This window comes from Kwoniella mangroviensis (genome assembly GCF_000507465.2).
Source record: "Kwoniella mangroviensis CBS 8507 chromosome 1 map unlocalized Ctg01, whole genome shotgun sequence".
Classification (NCBI taxonomy): Eukaryota; Fungi; Basidiomycota; class Tremellomycetes; order Tremellales; family Cryptococcaceae; genus Kwoniella; species Kwoniella mangrovensis.
The window spans coordinates 12,930,813-12,944,224 of NW_027062533.1; the positions used below are offsets into that span (position 1 = coordinate 12,930,813).

At 45.0% G+C, this 13,412-nt stretch overlaps 4 protein-coding genes across 4 annotated transcripts; 2 read left to right on the forward strand and 2 right to left on the reverse strand.

Annotated features, from left to right (window-relative positions):
• Positions 1-155: 155 nt before the first annotated feature.
• On the forward strand, positions 156-1,804 carry I203_104894 (uncharacterized protein; the record flags this gene model as incomplete). Its single annotated transcript, XM_019143525.1, has 2 exons — positions 156-1,193; positions 1,250-1,804. 2 exons carry the CDS (start codon positions 156-158, stop codon positions 1,802-1,804), a joined length of 1,593 nt encoding a protein of 530 aa, XP_019006574.1.
• Positions 1,805-2,048: 244 nt separating this feature from the next.
• Positions 2,049-4,618, reverse strand: I203_104895 (uncharacterized protein; the record flags this gene model as incomplete). The annotated part of the gene is made up of 13 exons (XM_065517641.1): positions 2,049-2,126; positions 2,202-2,312; positions 2,382-2,541; positions 2,602-2,798; positions 2,880-3,226; positions 3,293-3,380; positions 3,441-3,542; positions 3,608-3,622; positions 3,695-3,701; positions 3,762-3,888; positions 3,944-4,047; positions 4,119-4,143; positions 4,213-4,618. 13 exons carry the CDS (start codon positions 4,616-4,618, stop codon positions 2,049-2,051), a joined length of 1,767 nt encoding a protein of 588 aa, XP_065374459.1.
• Positions 4,619-5,136: 518 nt separating this feature from the next.
• I203_104896 (uncharacterized protein) lies at positions 5,137-7,668 on the reverse strand (the record flags this gene model as incomplete). Its single annotated transcript, XM_019143523.1, has 12 exons — positions 5,137-5,214; positions 5,268-5,378; positions 5,435-5,594; positions 5,664-5,887; positions 5,954-6,300; positions 6,355-6,442; positions 6,499-6,600; positions 6,670-6,766; positions 6,826-6,952; positions 7,011-7,114; positions 7,177-7,201; positions 7,281-7,668. 12 exons carry the CDS (start codon positions 7,666-7,668, stop codon positions 5,137-5,139), a joined length of 1,851 nt encoding a protein of 616 aa, XP_019006572.1.
• A 766-nt stretch (positions 7,669-8,434) lies between these two features.
• On the forward strand, positions 8,435-13,256 carry I203_104897 (uncharacterized protein; the record flags this gene model as incomplete). Its single annotated transcript, XM_065517642.1, has 9 exons — positions 8,435-9,640; positions 9,699-10,147; positions 10,207-11,800; positions 11,877-12,159; positions 12,228-12,530; positions 12,602-12,676; positions 12,750-12,827; positions 12,906-13,048; positions 13,119-13,256. The coding sequence occupies 9 exons, from the start codon at positions 8,435-8,437 to the stop codon at positions 13,254-13,256; spliced, it is 4,269 nt and encodes a 1,422-aa protein (XP_065374460.1).
• Positions 13,257-13,412: the final 156 nt, after the last annotated feature.

Below are 13,412 nucleotides of genomic sequence, written 5' to 3' on the forward strand. Positions count from 1 at the left end.
CATTAAGGTTACACAGCAGTACAATAGAGCCTGTCCATAAATATGATATATGCATGTATCTTCTGCCCGTTAACATACTCACCTGACTGTAGTACGATAACTCAAATCCATTTCCTGCAGGATTACCATAAAAGACCCACAAGGCAATCAATGAAATGAATTGTCTTACCACGACGAATCCCAGACACATCTTATCCCTCCCACAGGAACTACTCCTGAAGATATCCTCATACCTTGATTCTCAATCAGCCATCTCTGTTTCTACCACATGCCACTACTTACAGCCATCCGCAGAAAGCAGGATATGGTGCGACATCCGAATCACTGAAAAACAGATATTTGGTGATCTTAGTACAGCCACCAAATCCGATTATTTCTCCTGTTCCTTCGATGATACAAGTAATGAAGAAGAATTAAAGCAGGATCTATTTGATGATCTCGCCAGAACTCACTCCGGAGCTTGGGCTTTGAAATCGCAAGCTTTGATATTTCATTTGAATTACCTTTTGGAGCGTTACGAGTGGCGAAAAAGTTATTTCAAAAGGCTGACTCTAGACCTGAGGCACGAGATTCCTCGAGAGCTCGTCGATTTTCTCAAGAGCTTACCAAGTTTAGAGAAACTTTCATTGAATTTTCCCGAATACCCTTCGAGTCTACTTGATGATCACCGTCTACCAGGATTTATCAATTGCCTGACCTTATTCCAGTCTCTCGAGAAGACGCCTTTGGACCGATTGAAAGATGTCGAGGTGTATCTGGTATACGATTGGAACGATACGATACTTTCTATTATGCGATCCGCCCCAAATTTGAGAAACCTTCGTATAGACGGTCAAACCCTACATACGAAGCAGTTTAAATTATTCAATCAAGATATCCGTAGTATTCAGCGGGAATTGAACTTGAAAAGCCTCAAAGTGGAAGAGATGCACCCGTTCTTTGTACCGACACTTAGAAGTATCATTAACTCATCCCCCTATCTCGAGAAAGTGTCGCTGAAACATGAATATTTCAGATGGAGACCGAACGCACACAATGCTTTATTGGAAAGTCTAGCCAAGGTTGACAGCCTGAAAGGACTGGAGGTATCTTCGAATTGCTTTGATGCGCTGTGCCAACTTGACGGGTGGAAGAATGTCGGGGATCTAAAAATTGGTTGGAGTACGGTCATGCTGAAAGAAAGGGAAAATTATGTGAGTCGGTGATCAGACTGAAAAAGATACTCACGATGTTGATAATTGATGGACAGGGAATGGCATCAACACCATACATCATACCACCCCTACCGAAATTACAAAGATACCATATAGAAGTATCGTACTACACAATATCTACTCAGGGATACGAATATTCCACGGAACCATCTCTGAGTATCTTGGGGATACTCTTATCCCGTCTACCGCAGGAATTGGCAGCCACTCCGGAATTGAGACTGATCACTTATGGTGATAATTCGAGATCTCAGGAGGGTGATACATGGAATTGGCAGGATGATGGATTTCAGGGATTGATCATCTACTCTTATACCAACGAGAAGGGTGATGAATTGTTCCATTGTAGATCAAAAGCCCAACATCCCTCAATCAGATCGGTAAATAGGCCTAGATGGATGGGGAATTCTGCAGGATGGGAAGAACACGCGTATTATAATGGAGCATCAATACCGATCAGATTACTTGCTGGTATTTATGGTGTAACAGGCATGACAACAACGGGAATGGAGCCTGGAAGAGGATTAAGCATGAAATCGGAAGGTTGGGATCTATTGAATACTTGGGAGATGAAGCAAGAAAGTTGGACGTGAACGTCTTCCACAAGACACTCACTTAAATCGAGGATCTAATTCATAAATGAGAGCGTCGCAATTGTAAAATAGCGTTGATATATAAACAATTTCTCTGCATTCTTATTCATCTATAAAACAGCTACATTACATCACACACTTGCCTTTGCGGTCTTCCATCTCTTTTTTAGATATTCTCAGTAATCAAATTCTTTTCTCATTTGGATATTCTACAATCTCACTGCCTGCATCGACCGAAGTGCTACTAGAGATCAGTAGCTTCGTCAACGTTGACGATGAAGTTCAAGAACCACCTGACTTGTTCAACAAAGACATCGGCCGACTACATCAATCATAGCGCAAGAGTATCAACATCAGCCTACAGCCATTCCTCCGTCCACAGGACCTCTCAACTTACAATAGCTTCATTTACTGTATGGGCGTTGTTAAGGTGTTGATTCTTTCCATGTTGGTACGCAAATTGGTAGATGTTACGAGTCAAGTTCCAGTACTGTCTTGTATCGGTGTTCTAAAATACCCAATCGAACAAAAATGAGTCCACTCCCATAAATCGAATGTGATGACACATAGTACTCACACCTGTAGATAGAGCGGGAACGGTGAAAATTTCCTTCTTCGCTTCATCTTCGTTGATGTAAGCTTCAGGTCTGGTGGCATACACTCCTTTGGCAGTACCGGTAAAGACCCTCCAAGCTGGATCATCAAGTGTGAAAGGGGATAGGGGTGCCGGGTCAAGACTGTTGGCATCGTACAGTAGTTAGCCCGAGGGAGCGATTCGCTGTGATATGCCCACTTACCCAAACTTGGTCGTGTCCACGATGACCTTCCCAGCTTTAGGTCCTTCAAGAAGACTGACTTTCTTTCCGAAAGCTTCGATTGACAGGTTCAATTTAGTTGCAGCGGGAGCTAATACAGCTTCGATATGCTCTTTGAGCTTCGCGACAGATGAAGCGATGTTGATCCGATGATTTACTACAGCGCTGACACTCTCAGGCTGCAAATCGCAAACCATCAGCAGATATGGCATGGTGCAGCTCCACTCTCGATGGGGTCTAGGGTATCAGGTATCACTCACCAGTGCATTCACTTTCAGACCTCCATTTATGATATCAACCGCTTGAGTGGTACTGACCAAAGCTCTCCCTTTGCCTTGTGGTAAAGTTCCATCTTCATAACTTCCTGTTACCCACCAATCTTCGATGGCTTTCAAAGCTTTACGATCAAATTTGCCCTTCTTCGAATCAACTGAATTGGCAAGTCTAAGGGCATTCTTCTTGAGATCTTTAGGAATGCCAGGTGCTGCATCTGCGGCACAGGTGATATAGTTCACCAAGGGCGAATCGATCTGTAGATCCGGCTTGAATGGATGAGCTTCGAGGGCAGCAATGAGTAAGGATATGTAACCGATACCAGTGTGAGAAGCTATGCACAGACCATCGTCCGTCAATACGGCTTATTCAAGTCACAAGATTCAGGGACAAGGCTTACGAGGAACGGAACTGTGACCACCTTGAGTTTCGACCTTAATTTGGATGTTGGTTGAGCCTTTTTCCCCAACCGCAGGAGCAGCGAAGAGCTGTGTGAAGTATGCGAGATTCCGCATTGATGACATTCTGAGAGCGATGACAAGGCTTACTTGACCCCACGCTTCGTCCACGCCGTTTCCTTCATCGATGAGGATCGCGATTGAGTCTTTACCATATTTCTCTTCGATAAGGTGACTCAGTGCTAGAGCTCCCTACATCATATCACATCGATCTATCAGCAAGTTACTCAGGTTTAAGATGTAAATTGACAACCTACATTTCCAGCGATCTCCTCATCATTGCCAAAGGCCAACAATACAGTTCTGGTAGGATTGAATTTTTATGATTCCAAAAGCAGCTCGACAGCAGCACTTTACATAAATCAACTTGCCTGATCATCGCTATAGAAAATTTGAGAAAGAAGGACTTACAGTGCTCCAATGAGACCAGACTTATCATCACTTGACCCTCTACCCCATATATACTCGCCATCATAGTATTCAGAGAACGGGTCATGTTTCCATAGGTTTCTGGTAGCCGGCAAGATAGGTACAGTATCTGTTGTTTGGTATAAGTTACAGAGATGCTCATCCGAGAAGAAAGGTATACTTGCCGGAATGTCCACTTAGAAGTAAAGGCTTGAGAGAGGGATCTGTACCTTCCCATTCAAACAGGACGGCATGGGTATAGACAGGTGTCCTCTTAAGGTGCTTATGACTATTATATCTCAAAAACATCAGTAAAAGTATTGGTGTACTCCCAAAGCACACCAATGATTTCAGACTCACACTAATGGAAAAGACTTTTCGAGATCTATCAGTAAGAAGCAATAAGGTCAGCACCCCTCGTCTTGAGCATCATACTGTAGAGGCTCCAACCTACATTCATGGAATTTGTGAAATTTATCCCACCTATCATCTTCACCGACTTTCCCAAAATCATCGAAAGTTTCCGTAGGTACTCTGACAGCACCAGCGAGCCAATTGATTACTCTATCCTTTTGATCAACGACCAAGGAAGATACGTTATAGGCTTTAGGGTAGATAGCATCAGCCTCTTGACAGCTTGATTTTCTTTCTCCACGTGCGACAGAAGATCGATCGAATATATCTCCTACAACGTCGTGGGAGGTAATTATGTGCTGAAGGATCAATAAAAGACCGAAAAGGAGGCCTAAGTTCTTTCCATTACGAGATAGCCAGCCAGATTTGGGCTTCAATATGTCATCCTCGGTCAGAGGGGTGTTGGAAGGGAGAAGTGATTTCTCGTTGACAGGTAGACCTCTCATCTTGTTTCAACTGATCGAGTCGAAATAAGGCTGTCTGTGAGAGCTGTTGTCGCTCATGCCTACTGACCTTATAAGTCTTTCTTTGCAAGTATGTGGATGAGGAAGACGTGCATGTGTAGCATTCCATATCACGCTATCATTGTCGAAGATGACGTGCAGCCGGTCATGTCCGATAGTCCGTTTTGGCGTTACCACATAGGTACCAAATCTCATGCATGTCATCGCTGGTTGTTTCCTGAGCTGCTGTAAACAGGTCAATCAAGAGGGGCAGGTGCAGAGAGAAGGTATCTGATGGCTGAGGCTCACATCGGACGACATTGCCATAGACGGTTTTGGCAATCGCTCTTGAACCTCAAGGAACAAGTAAGATAGACATCAAATGATGTGATTTGCTAAATAGCTATAACATGCATTTTCCAGCTTGTGTGTTTCTATATCACTTGAGAGAGACCGCACAGTGAGATGAGCAGCGCATATAAACAATATAACCCTTTTTGCAGCGTGCAATCGATGAGATTCTAGATTTCTCTACTTTCATCCACGTTCACAATGAAGTTCATAAACCACCTGACTAGCTCAACTAAGCTGTCCGCAGCCTGAGATTGATATCTCAGCAATCGGTGCAACGGAAATAGTTTTAATTACTCACCAGGTACTCGTCCACAGTATGAATATTGTTGTGATGGTCGTCCTTGGATTCCAGATATCCGAACCGATAGATATTTCGAGTCAAATTCCAGTATCGTTTGGTATCGGTGTTCTGACGACAACATTAGCTTTCATTGCACCCTCTCAGATAGAGTTGAGACCACCCACTCCAGTGGAAATGGATGGTGCCATGATCAGAGATTTGTCTGCCTCTTCTTTGCTCAATTGAGCCTCTGGTCGAGTGGCATAAACACCTCGAACTGTTCCCGCAAGGAGCTTCCATGCTGGGCTATCAATGGTGAAAGGTGATACAGGGGCAGGATCGAGACTGAAGATATCATGCGAGTATTAGAGGGATCACACAAAATGGTCAAATGTACAAGGAACGAAGACGTACGATGAATTGAAAGCGACATTCAAGAAGACTTTTCCGGCTTTCGGGCCTTTATGTACTTCATCCATACGACATCCATGAGGTTGTATATTTTTGCCGAAGGCTACGACATCGAGATTGAGCTTATCGGCCACAGGACCAATAACGTCAATGAGTTGTTGTTGGAGCTCGGCGACTGAGGACGCAAGACTAATTCGATGGTTTACGATAGCAACCACATTTTCAGGCTAAATATAACAATCTCGTCAGACTATTCGCTCGCTTAAACCATCCCGATGAACAGAGAGACATACCAATGCATTGACTTTTAGTCCTCCATTGATGATGTCCACCGCCTGTGTAGTACCGACCATAGCACTACCCATACCTTTGGGCAAAGTGCCATCTTTGTAGCTGCCTTCCACCCACCAGTCTTCTATCTCCTTCAGAGCTTTTTCATCTACCTTTCCGTGCTTGGAAGCAAGAGAATCTTCAACTCGGTGGATGGCCTTTCTAAGATGACTAGGGAAGTTAGGTGCCGAGTCTGCTCCACAGGATACCAAGCCGACCAGTGGGGAATCAACGTTGAGAAGTGGCTTATGAGGGTGTCTTTCTAGGGCAGCGATAAGTAGAGAGATATATCCGATACCGGTATGAGGGGCTATTATCATGACTTTAGTACTTAGATGATCCTGGTCTTGTGATGACCACTCACGAGGAACGGAACTATGTCCACCCAAAGTCTCTACTCGAAGCTCGAGATCCATATACCCCTTTTCACCCACTGCAGGTGTGGCAAATAGCTGGAAAATGTCCTATTCGTCAGTCAACTGGGCATTAGCAGGCACTCAGTACTCACCTGACCCCAGATCTCCTCCAGGCCACTTCCCTCGTCAATCAACATAGCGATTGAGTCTTTGCCGTATTTATCCTCGATCCATTCATTTAGATGATACGCTCCCTGCCCAGCTTAGGGTGTCAGCTCTCATGTTCTTTATGTAATACGAGCCAAGCTCTGAGGGAAACGAACCACCTTGCCACCTGTTTCCTCATCACTCCCCAATGCTAGAATGACAGTCCTAGTAGGGGAAAATTGGCCTGATTCAAGCAAGATCTCAACGGCAGATCTATTTCGAACATAGATGAGTATTTCGATCGTAATACGCTGAATTAGATTGAGCCTCACAATACACCAATTATGCCTGATTTATCATCGCTTGAACCTCTTCCCCAAATCTTTTCACCGTCGTACTCTCCCCCGAAGGGATCATGGGTCCATAGTCCTTTGGTTGCAGGGAGTACAGGTACAACGTCTGGCAGCCAAATAATTAGCCAGTGTCCATTGTGCTATATCACTTAATGCTGGCGCACCTTGATGTCCAGTCAGAAGCAAAGGCTTAAGAGATGGATCCGAGCCTTCCCACTCAAACACGAGGGCATGCGTAGCTACTCGGGTCCGTTTCAAATGCTGATGTCTGAGCGTACAAGTAAGCTAAGATCCCCATCGATACCGCATATCAAGTCGAGACAGGCTTACACCAGAGGATACGACGTTTCAAGGTCTAAGAGTCAGCAGTAGAACCATCAGCATTACTTGTACCCTGCTTATCATGGAGGTATGGAGGTATTCTAATGACTTACAGTCGGCAAATCGATAGAAGATATCCCACCGTTTATCCACTCCGATCTCACCCATATCATCGAAGCTCTCTGTAGGGATCTTGACAGCACCACTGAGCCAGTTGACAAGTTGATCCTTCTTGCCCTCTATGAGCGAAGAGACGTTGAAGCTCTTCGGGTAAATTGGTTCGGCTTGTTCGCAGGTAGACTTCCTGTGACCAGTTGAAGCTGATGACTCATCCCATAGATCAAGCAAGTAAGGCGAGATCACAAAGTGTTGGAGGAGTAGGAACAGACCCAAAAGGACGGCGAAAAATTTGCGGTTCCTTGAAACCCAGTTGGGTTTCGAGACTGATCCTGCTGGAGCAGTCGAGGACGGTAGGACGGTCTTCTCGTTCATTGGACTCATCTTGTATGATATGATCGCAGATGCTCAATAGTCACCGACAGGAAAAGAACACTGCAGATAGGTAGCTTGAGGTCACATCTTATCGTTCGCAGCGATAGCTCCTATCTCATTCCCATGAGGGTGGGCATGAGCATGTGCTTCACCCAGAAACGTCATCGGCCAAATGCGATAAGAGTGACGCACGGACATGCCCGCTTTTATCCCTTCCTTTGAAAGAAATCAAAACCCTGTAGGGGGTCGTCAACGCGTATGATTTTGGTCAAACAAAAGTGAGTCTGAGTAAATTAAGAGACTCATCATATGGCCTATGGAAGGTATGATGCCCAATGACATACATGATCTGCATGAGGTACGGGAAAATCCATCGCTTGCAGTACTTCCAGGTGTCATCGCATCCCGAGGTGAGGTCCTCAACCGTGATGTCGTTGGGTCCAGAATACTGTTTGAGTGGCTGGACAATCCCAACCGATAGGACAACATGAATTATGGTCGTCACCCCTTTTGACCATACCAGACTTCCTCACGTGTTGGGAAACAGCAGAAAACAATGTTCTAGAGAAAGCATCAACAACAAATGCTATGCATTCCTTCTGCTATTAAAATTGTTAGCTTCTACCAGATTTTGGAATTCCAATATTTATTTGTACTATACGTCATTTGTACAACACTCGATTAGTGGGATATGAGACATAGCTTGATTGTCTAGGATCAACACTTCGACTGCGACATCCCTCGACCTAGTATCGACGACACGCAAGAGCGAGCTATGTCGACATCAGCTGCGAGCAGACCACCATATTCCACTCAGCCCACAGCGACCACCATAGTATCTTCGACATCGTACAACTCGGACTGTCAATCGAACGCTACCACCCTCACGTCAATTACAGTCCCGGATTTAGCCAGTCCGGGAGTAAACAAATCACATCAATTAGAACCTATCTTAGACGCATACGAGGGTTCTACAACCCATTCGACGGAAATGGATGATCGATATGCGGAAGAAAGACCTAGAAGGGCAAGCATGGATTTAAATAGAGGACCAAGTGTAAAGGACAGGGCCAACCAATTTGAACAGCAGCAGTATCATGCTTCCGCAAGCAATACACCTAGGGGAAGACCATTGCCTCAACCACAGTCATATGATATGGGTAGAACGAGGTCGACATCGCCATTAAGGGTGAATCGACGAGTCTCCTCGAGCGTATCTACTCCGACTCAAGTGAGGAGAATACCTGTACCAGCTACAGCGCCCGTAGACAAATTATCAACACAGAGGAGGACATACGAATTTGAAAATGTTTCGCCTTCGACAAATCGCAATCCTCCAGCAAGATTAGAAAGGGGTAGTGGATCAGCTAAGAGGATGATCCAACAATGGGAAAGTCTACCCAGTACACCTATCAACGAGATTTCTAAACCTCGTTATCCAGCTACTTCAATACCGTTAGGAGTCACTGGTAGAGTCATGAGTAGAGAATACTTGGATACGAAACCATTACCTATTCCAAGGGCAAATCCTATACCTCCCTCGAACCATTTTTCAAGTGGAATGGCAGCTGGACCAAGCTATTCGCCTGGGCTAGCGAAGACTACATATAACCCTTCACCCCTGCAACAACATCTTCAAACACCTACTCAACCTTCTCGAAAGAGAGCAGCAACTCTCTCGCCATCTCCTTCGTCGTACTCGCTCTCGCCTAGTCCCTCGGGAGAAAAGAGGAAGAGGAATGGAGGAAGATCACCTTTGAAGGAAATGCTCAACAAGTTCGGAGGAGGTATACAGGCTATTGGAAGAAAGGCGAAAGGAAAGAATAAGGATAAACATTTTTCGAGATCGGAATCGTTCGGATGGGATGATGTGAGTAGTGATGAACGATTGGGTACAAATGGTCTACCAGGAGGAATCGTCTTTAGCGATAGGATGGGAGAAGAGGAAATGGGAATCACAAAAAGTCCTTCGGATCCGAACGTGAGTTTATCCCCTCGCTCGATTCACCATCTTCCGGGCTGATTGTACCATGGAATAGATAATTCGGACCTCGGCGGCAATGTACCTGATCCCTACACCATGTTCCTCCGTCGCATCATGGGGCTCATGGCTTTCTTCCTGGGTGGTTCTCACACCAACAACAATGCATATAACCTATTGTCCTGTATTCCAAAACCCCTCATCTGGCCATTCGACCCCTCGACGAGTCCTCTCAGGCACCAACCATACACAAGCATCTGCTCCGGCGGTACCGTTTAATCAGATACCTCAACCTGAACCTGGAGTGACACCAGATGTGGAGATGGCAATGAAAGACTGTGTAGAAGTGAGGAGTTTGAGGAGGGATGAAGTGAAAGGGAGGGGTATACCTCCTGTTCCTGAGGGTGTAGGAACCGAGGTATTGGAAATGGTATGGAGCGATGGATCAAAGCGGTATATCGGGGTTGAAGGTGTAGCAGGCAGATTGGGATGGGTCAGCGCGATTTGGTAAGTTCATTCGCGTACATTCTGGCCAAGTCGTACAGGATTAACGATTAGTAAACTAGGGATGTACTCTTGGCTTGCAAATCAACTCAGCCACCCGCTCTTCCCCCTCCTTCCCCTCTCGTACCACCCACAACCCTATCACGAACTCCGACCACCAAAATCCCAGCTGTACAACCGACACCTTCATCTCCCTTTCCTCGTCCGGAACAATCCGATTTCCAATCCCGCTTACGGGCCCTCGAAGCTCGATCGGCAGGCTCCTCCGCACCGCCTGTCCAGAAAGTTGGCGATACATGGGTAGCAGGTAGTGCTTTAGGTGTACCGACAAGTGATATCGTTGATCCACCAATGACGAAAGCGGAGCCGTCACCGCTGTTGCCTCAAAAGCGAAACGACACGAACACGATAGGATTGAGAGATAGTGTACAGAGGATGTTCGATCTTGGTCCAGATCCAGACTTGACATTGGAAAGACCGAAATCTGCAAATATCGGCTTACGACAAAGTTCCGAGATGTCTGAACGAATCAGAGCATGGCAACCTTCAACAGCATCGAGTCATCTTGAACATTCCACTCCGTCTTTCTCCAGAACAAATTCTAACAAATCTACCACATCGAAGGCTAATTCGAACGATTCTCAATCTCTGGATCTTCTACCTTATACTCAAGATGAGGATCAAGAGATGATGACGGTATTTCCAAAGACTGAAACGATGTTATCGTTTGATCCGAACGATTTGAATCCATCAAGATCAGCAAGTCAAGTTCGCAGAGCAGCTGCTTCAACTGTTGTAGGTGCAGATGGAGGACAATCGACAACTACGAGAAGATACGGTATGATGCTGTCTGGTAGAAAGGACAATCAACCTTTAACGATCGTAGAAGAGAGTTCAGGTGTAGAATCATTTTTGGCCAAACCCCCAATGACACATATCAGTCATATAACATTTCCTAAGCCTGCTGTAGGAGGTGTGCAAATGACTTCTCAACCATCTCAAACTCCTACATTACCTACAATTCAATCTGGACGATCGACAACCTCAAGTGAGGAAGTCGACGGCAGTGGAAGTTCGAGACCTTCTACAGAGATGCATACTCCGCTTACTAGACCTACTAGTAGTTTAGCAACTACCATAAGTGATCCAACGGTACTTGCAAGATTGAAAGATCATTCGACTCAACATCAAACTTTGTCCAGCAAGATTGATGGAATGGATTTTGGTTTGAAGGAAATTATCGATTCGTTAGATGGTTTCGTAAGGTATTCCAAAGAGTTTAATGATCAACCGAGGGATATTGCCGTTCCAAAGGTTTTAGATGATAAGTTGAATACATTAGGATTGGATATCAAGAACATAGAAAACACTTTGCAGCTTTCAAATCTAGCCAACAACGTCAATAGGGAAGATCCACTCAATACTAACGAGCAGAAGATATTGGAGGTAAATGAGAAATTGGACAATATAGTTAGACTTTGTGAACAAGTTCTATCGAAGCAAGGGACTTCCCATCGGCCAGTAGTACCAATATCCACTGAAATGGGAAATGCCAAAGGACTTGATGAAAGTATGACAAGAAATACTTTGGTTGCTTCGCCGAGTGAGGAAGAAAAATTTGCAGGAGAGGAAGTGGCTCAAATTATGGCTGACCTCGTGAGTCCCTTCGCTTGCGGTCGGTCGATATATACCTGCTACTTGAGCAATATGTTGATTTGTATATGTTTGATAGACCGGCGGATCATCCAAGAATTCACCGAGATTAGTAGGCCTACACGTTTTGCATAACGATCATATCTCTGCACCACCTTCACCCAAAGTTGAAAGCGGATCCACCCTATCCCCACCACTCGATAAGAAATCACTCACGCCCAGACCTACTTCCACCGTGACAACTAGCGGTAATGGTTTACCAGAAGAAGTGACTAAACAGATTGGAGAGGTCTTGAGTCTCGTTACAGAGTTGAAAGACGCTAGGACATTACAGACTCAGCAAACTACTGATATAGCGAGATGTAAGTGTAAATCCCCTTATGGGACTAAGACAAATGATATTATGAGCTGACGGTCTGACGCCTTACAGATCTTAATGAATTGAATACATGGCTTGAGAAATTCGTCGTCAACTCTTCATCTGAACTTTCCACTCTATCCAAACGACTCAATATCCTCGTCGGTTCTTCGGCCGATGATACCGCTTCTTCTACCAGTGGTGAAGGATCGACGACAAGTCAACCTGGCTTACCGGATCTGGTAGCTGACTTGCATAGTATGATGTCGGAGCAGAAGAGACGGAACGATTCGGAAGGAATGGTCGGACAAAGACTCGATGCCTTGTTGGGTATGATGGGTGAAGAGAGGGAAAGAGCGGCAGGACAACAGAATAGTAAGCTTATCGTCTAATCATATAAGCACTTCAGCAGCTGGTGCTGATCCTAAATTGTTGGTATGATATAGCTGTCGAACAAGTTGTTAGTATACTGGAGAGACAGAGACAAGATAATGAGTTGTTACTTAGAGCTGTAGCCACTGGTGAGTTCGACTCTGCATAACACCTTCGAATCAGAAGTGAAAAGTATACTGATGTGCATTATCGGCTTGATAGATCTCACAGCGGAGATCAGAGGTGAAAGAATGAGGTTCATCGAAGCTATGCAACAAGCTACATCGGTAAACGTATCCAGTAAGTGTCTGTCCAGACTCCTGACCTCATCTGCATTGAGTTGTCATGAATGAGACTGACCCTGGTAATGATGATTAGTGCACGTCGAAGAATTCAAGAAACTACTGTCTACCGAAGTAAACCGATCGATGGCAGAACTAGGTCAAATGCGAGAAGAGAAAAAAGTGTTAGAGCAGCAGATTAGCGATTTATTCGCCTTGATGGCTAAACATGGTGGAAAGGTGAGTTGATTACTCTTCTTCCTCGCCCCTTCGAGATGTCATAGTATTGACTGTTGTATGTGCAATGCAGGGCAAGAAGAATGCTCCGGTTTCACCTGCAGCAGTAGCAGCTGGATTGAGGATTCCACCTTCTCCTGGAGGTATGGCGCAAATGATGGGTAGTCCTGTATATGCCGGTGGGAGGGGATTGCCATTTCCACCTCAGTAGTGAATTCATATTCTGGGTGATTGCTTTATTTTGGGTTTGCGTGAACATTCAAGGACAATGATCGTATCTAGCATCTCATCTCATTTCAATCTTGTATTTTTCGTGAGGTATTTTCGTATAAACGGACGATGTATGTAAGCACGTATGAGAAGTCAC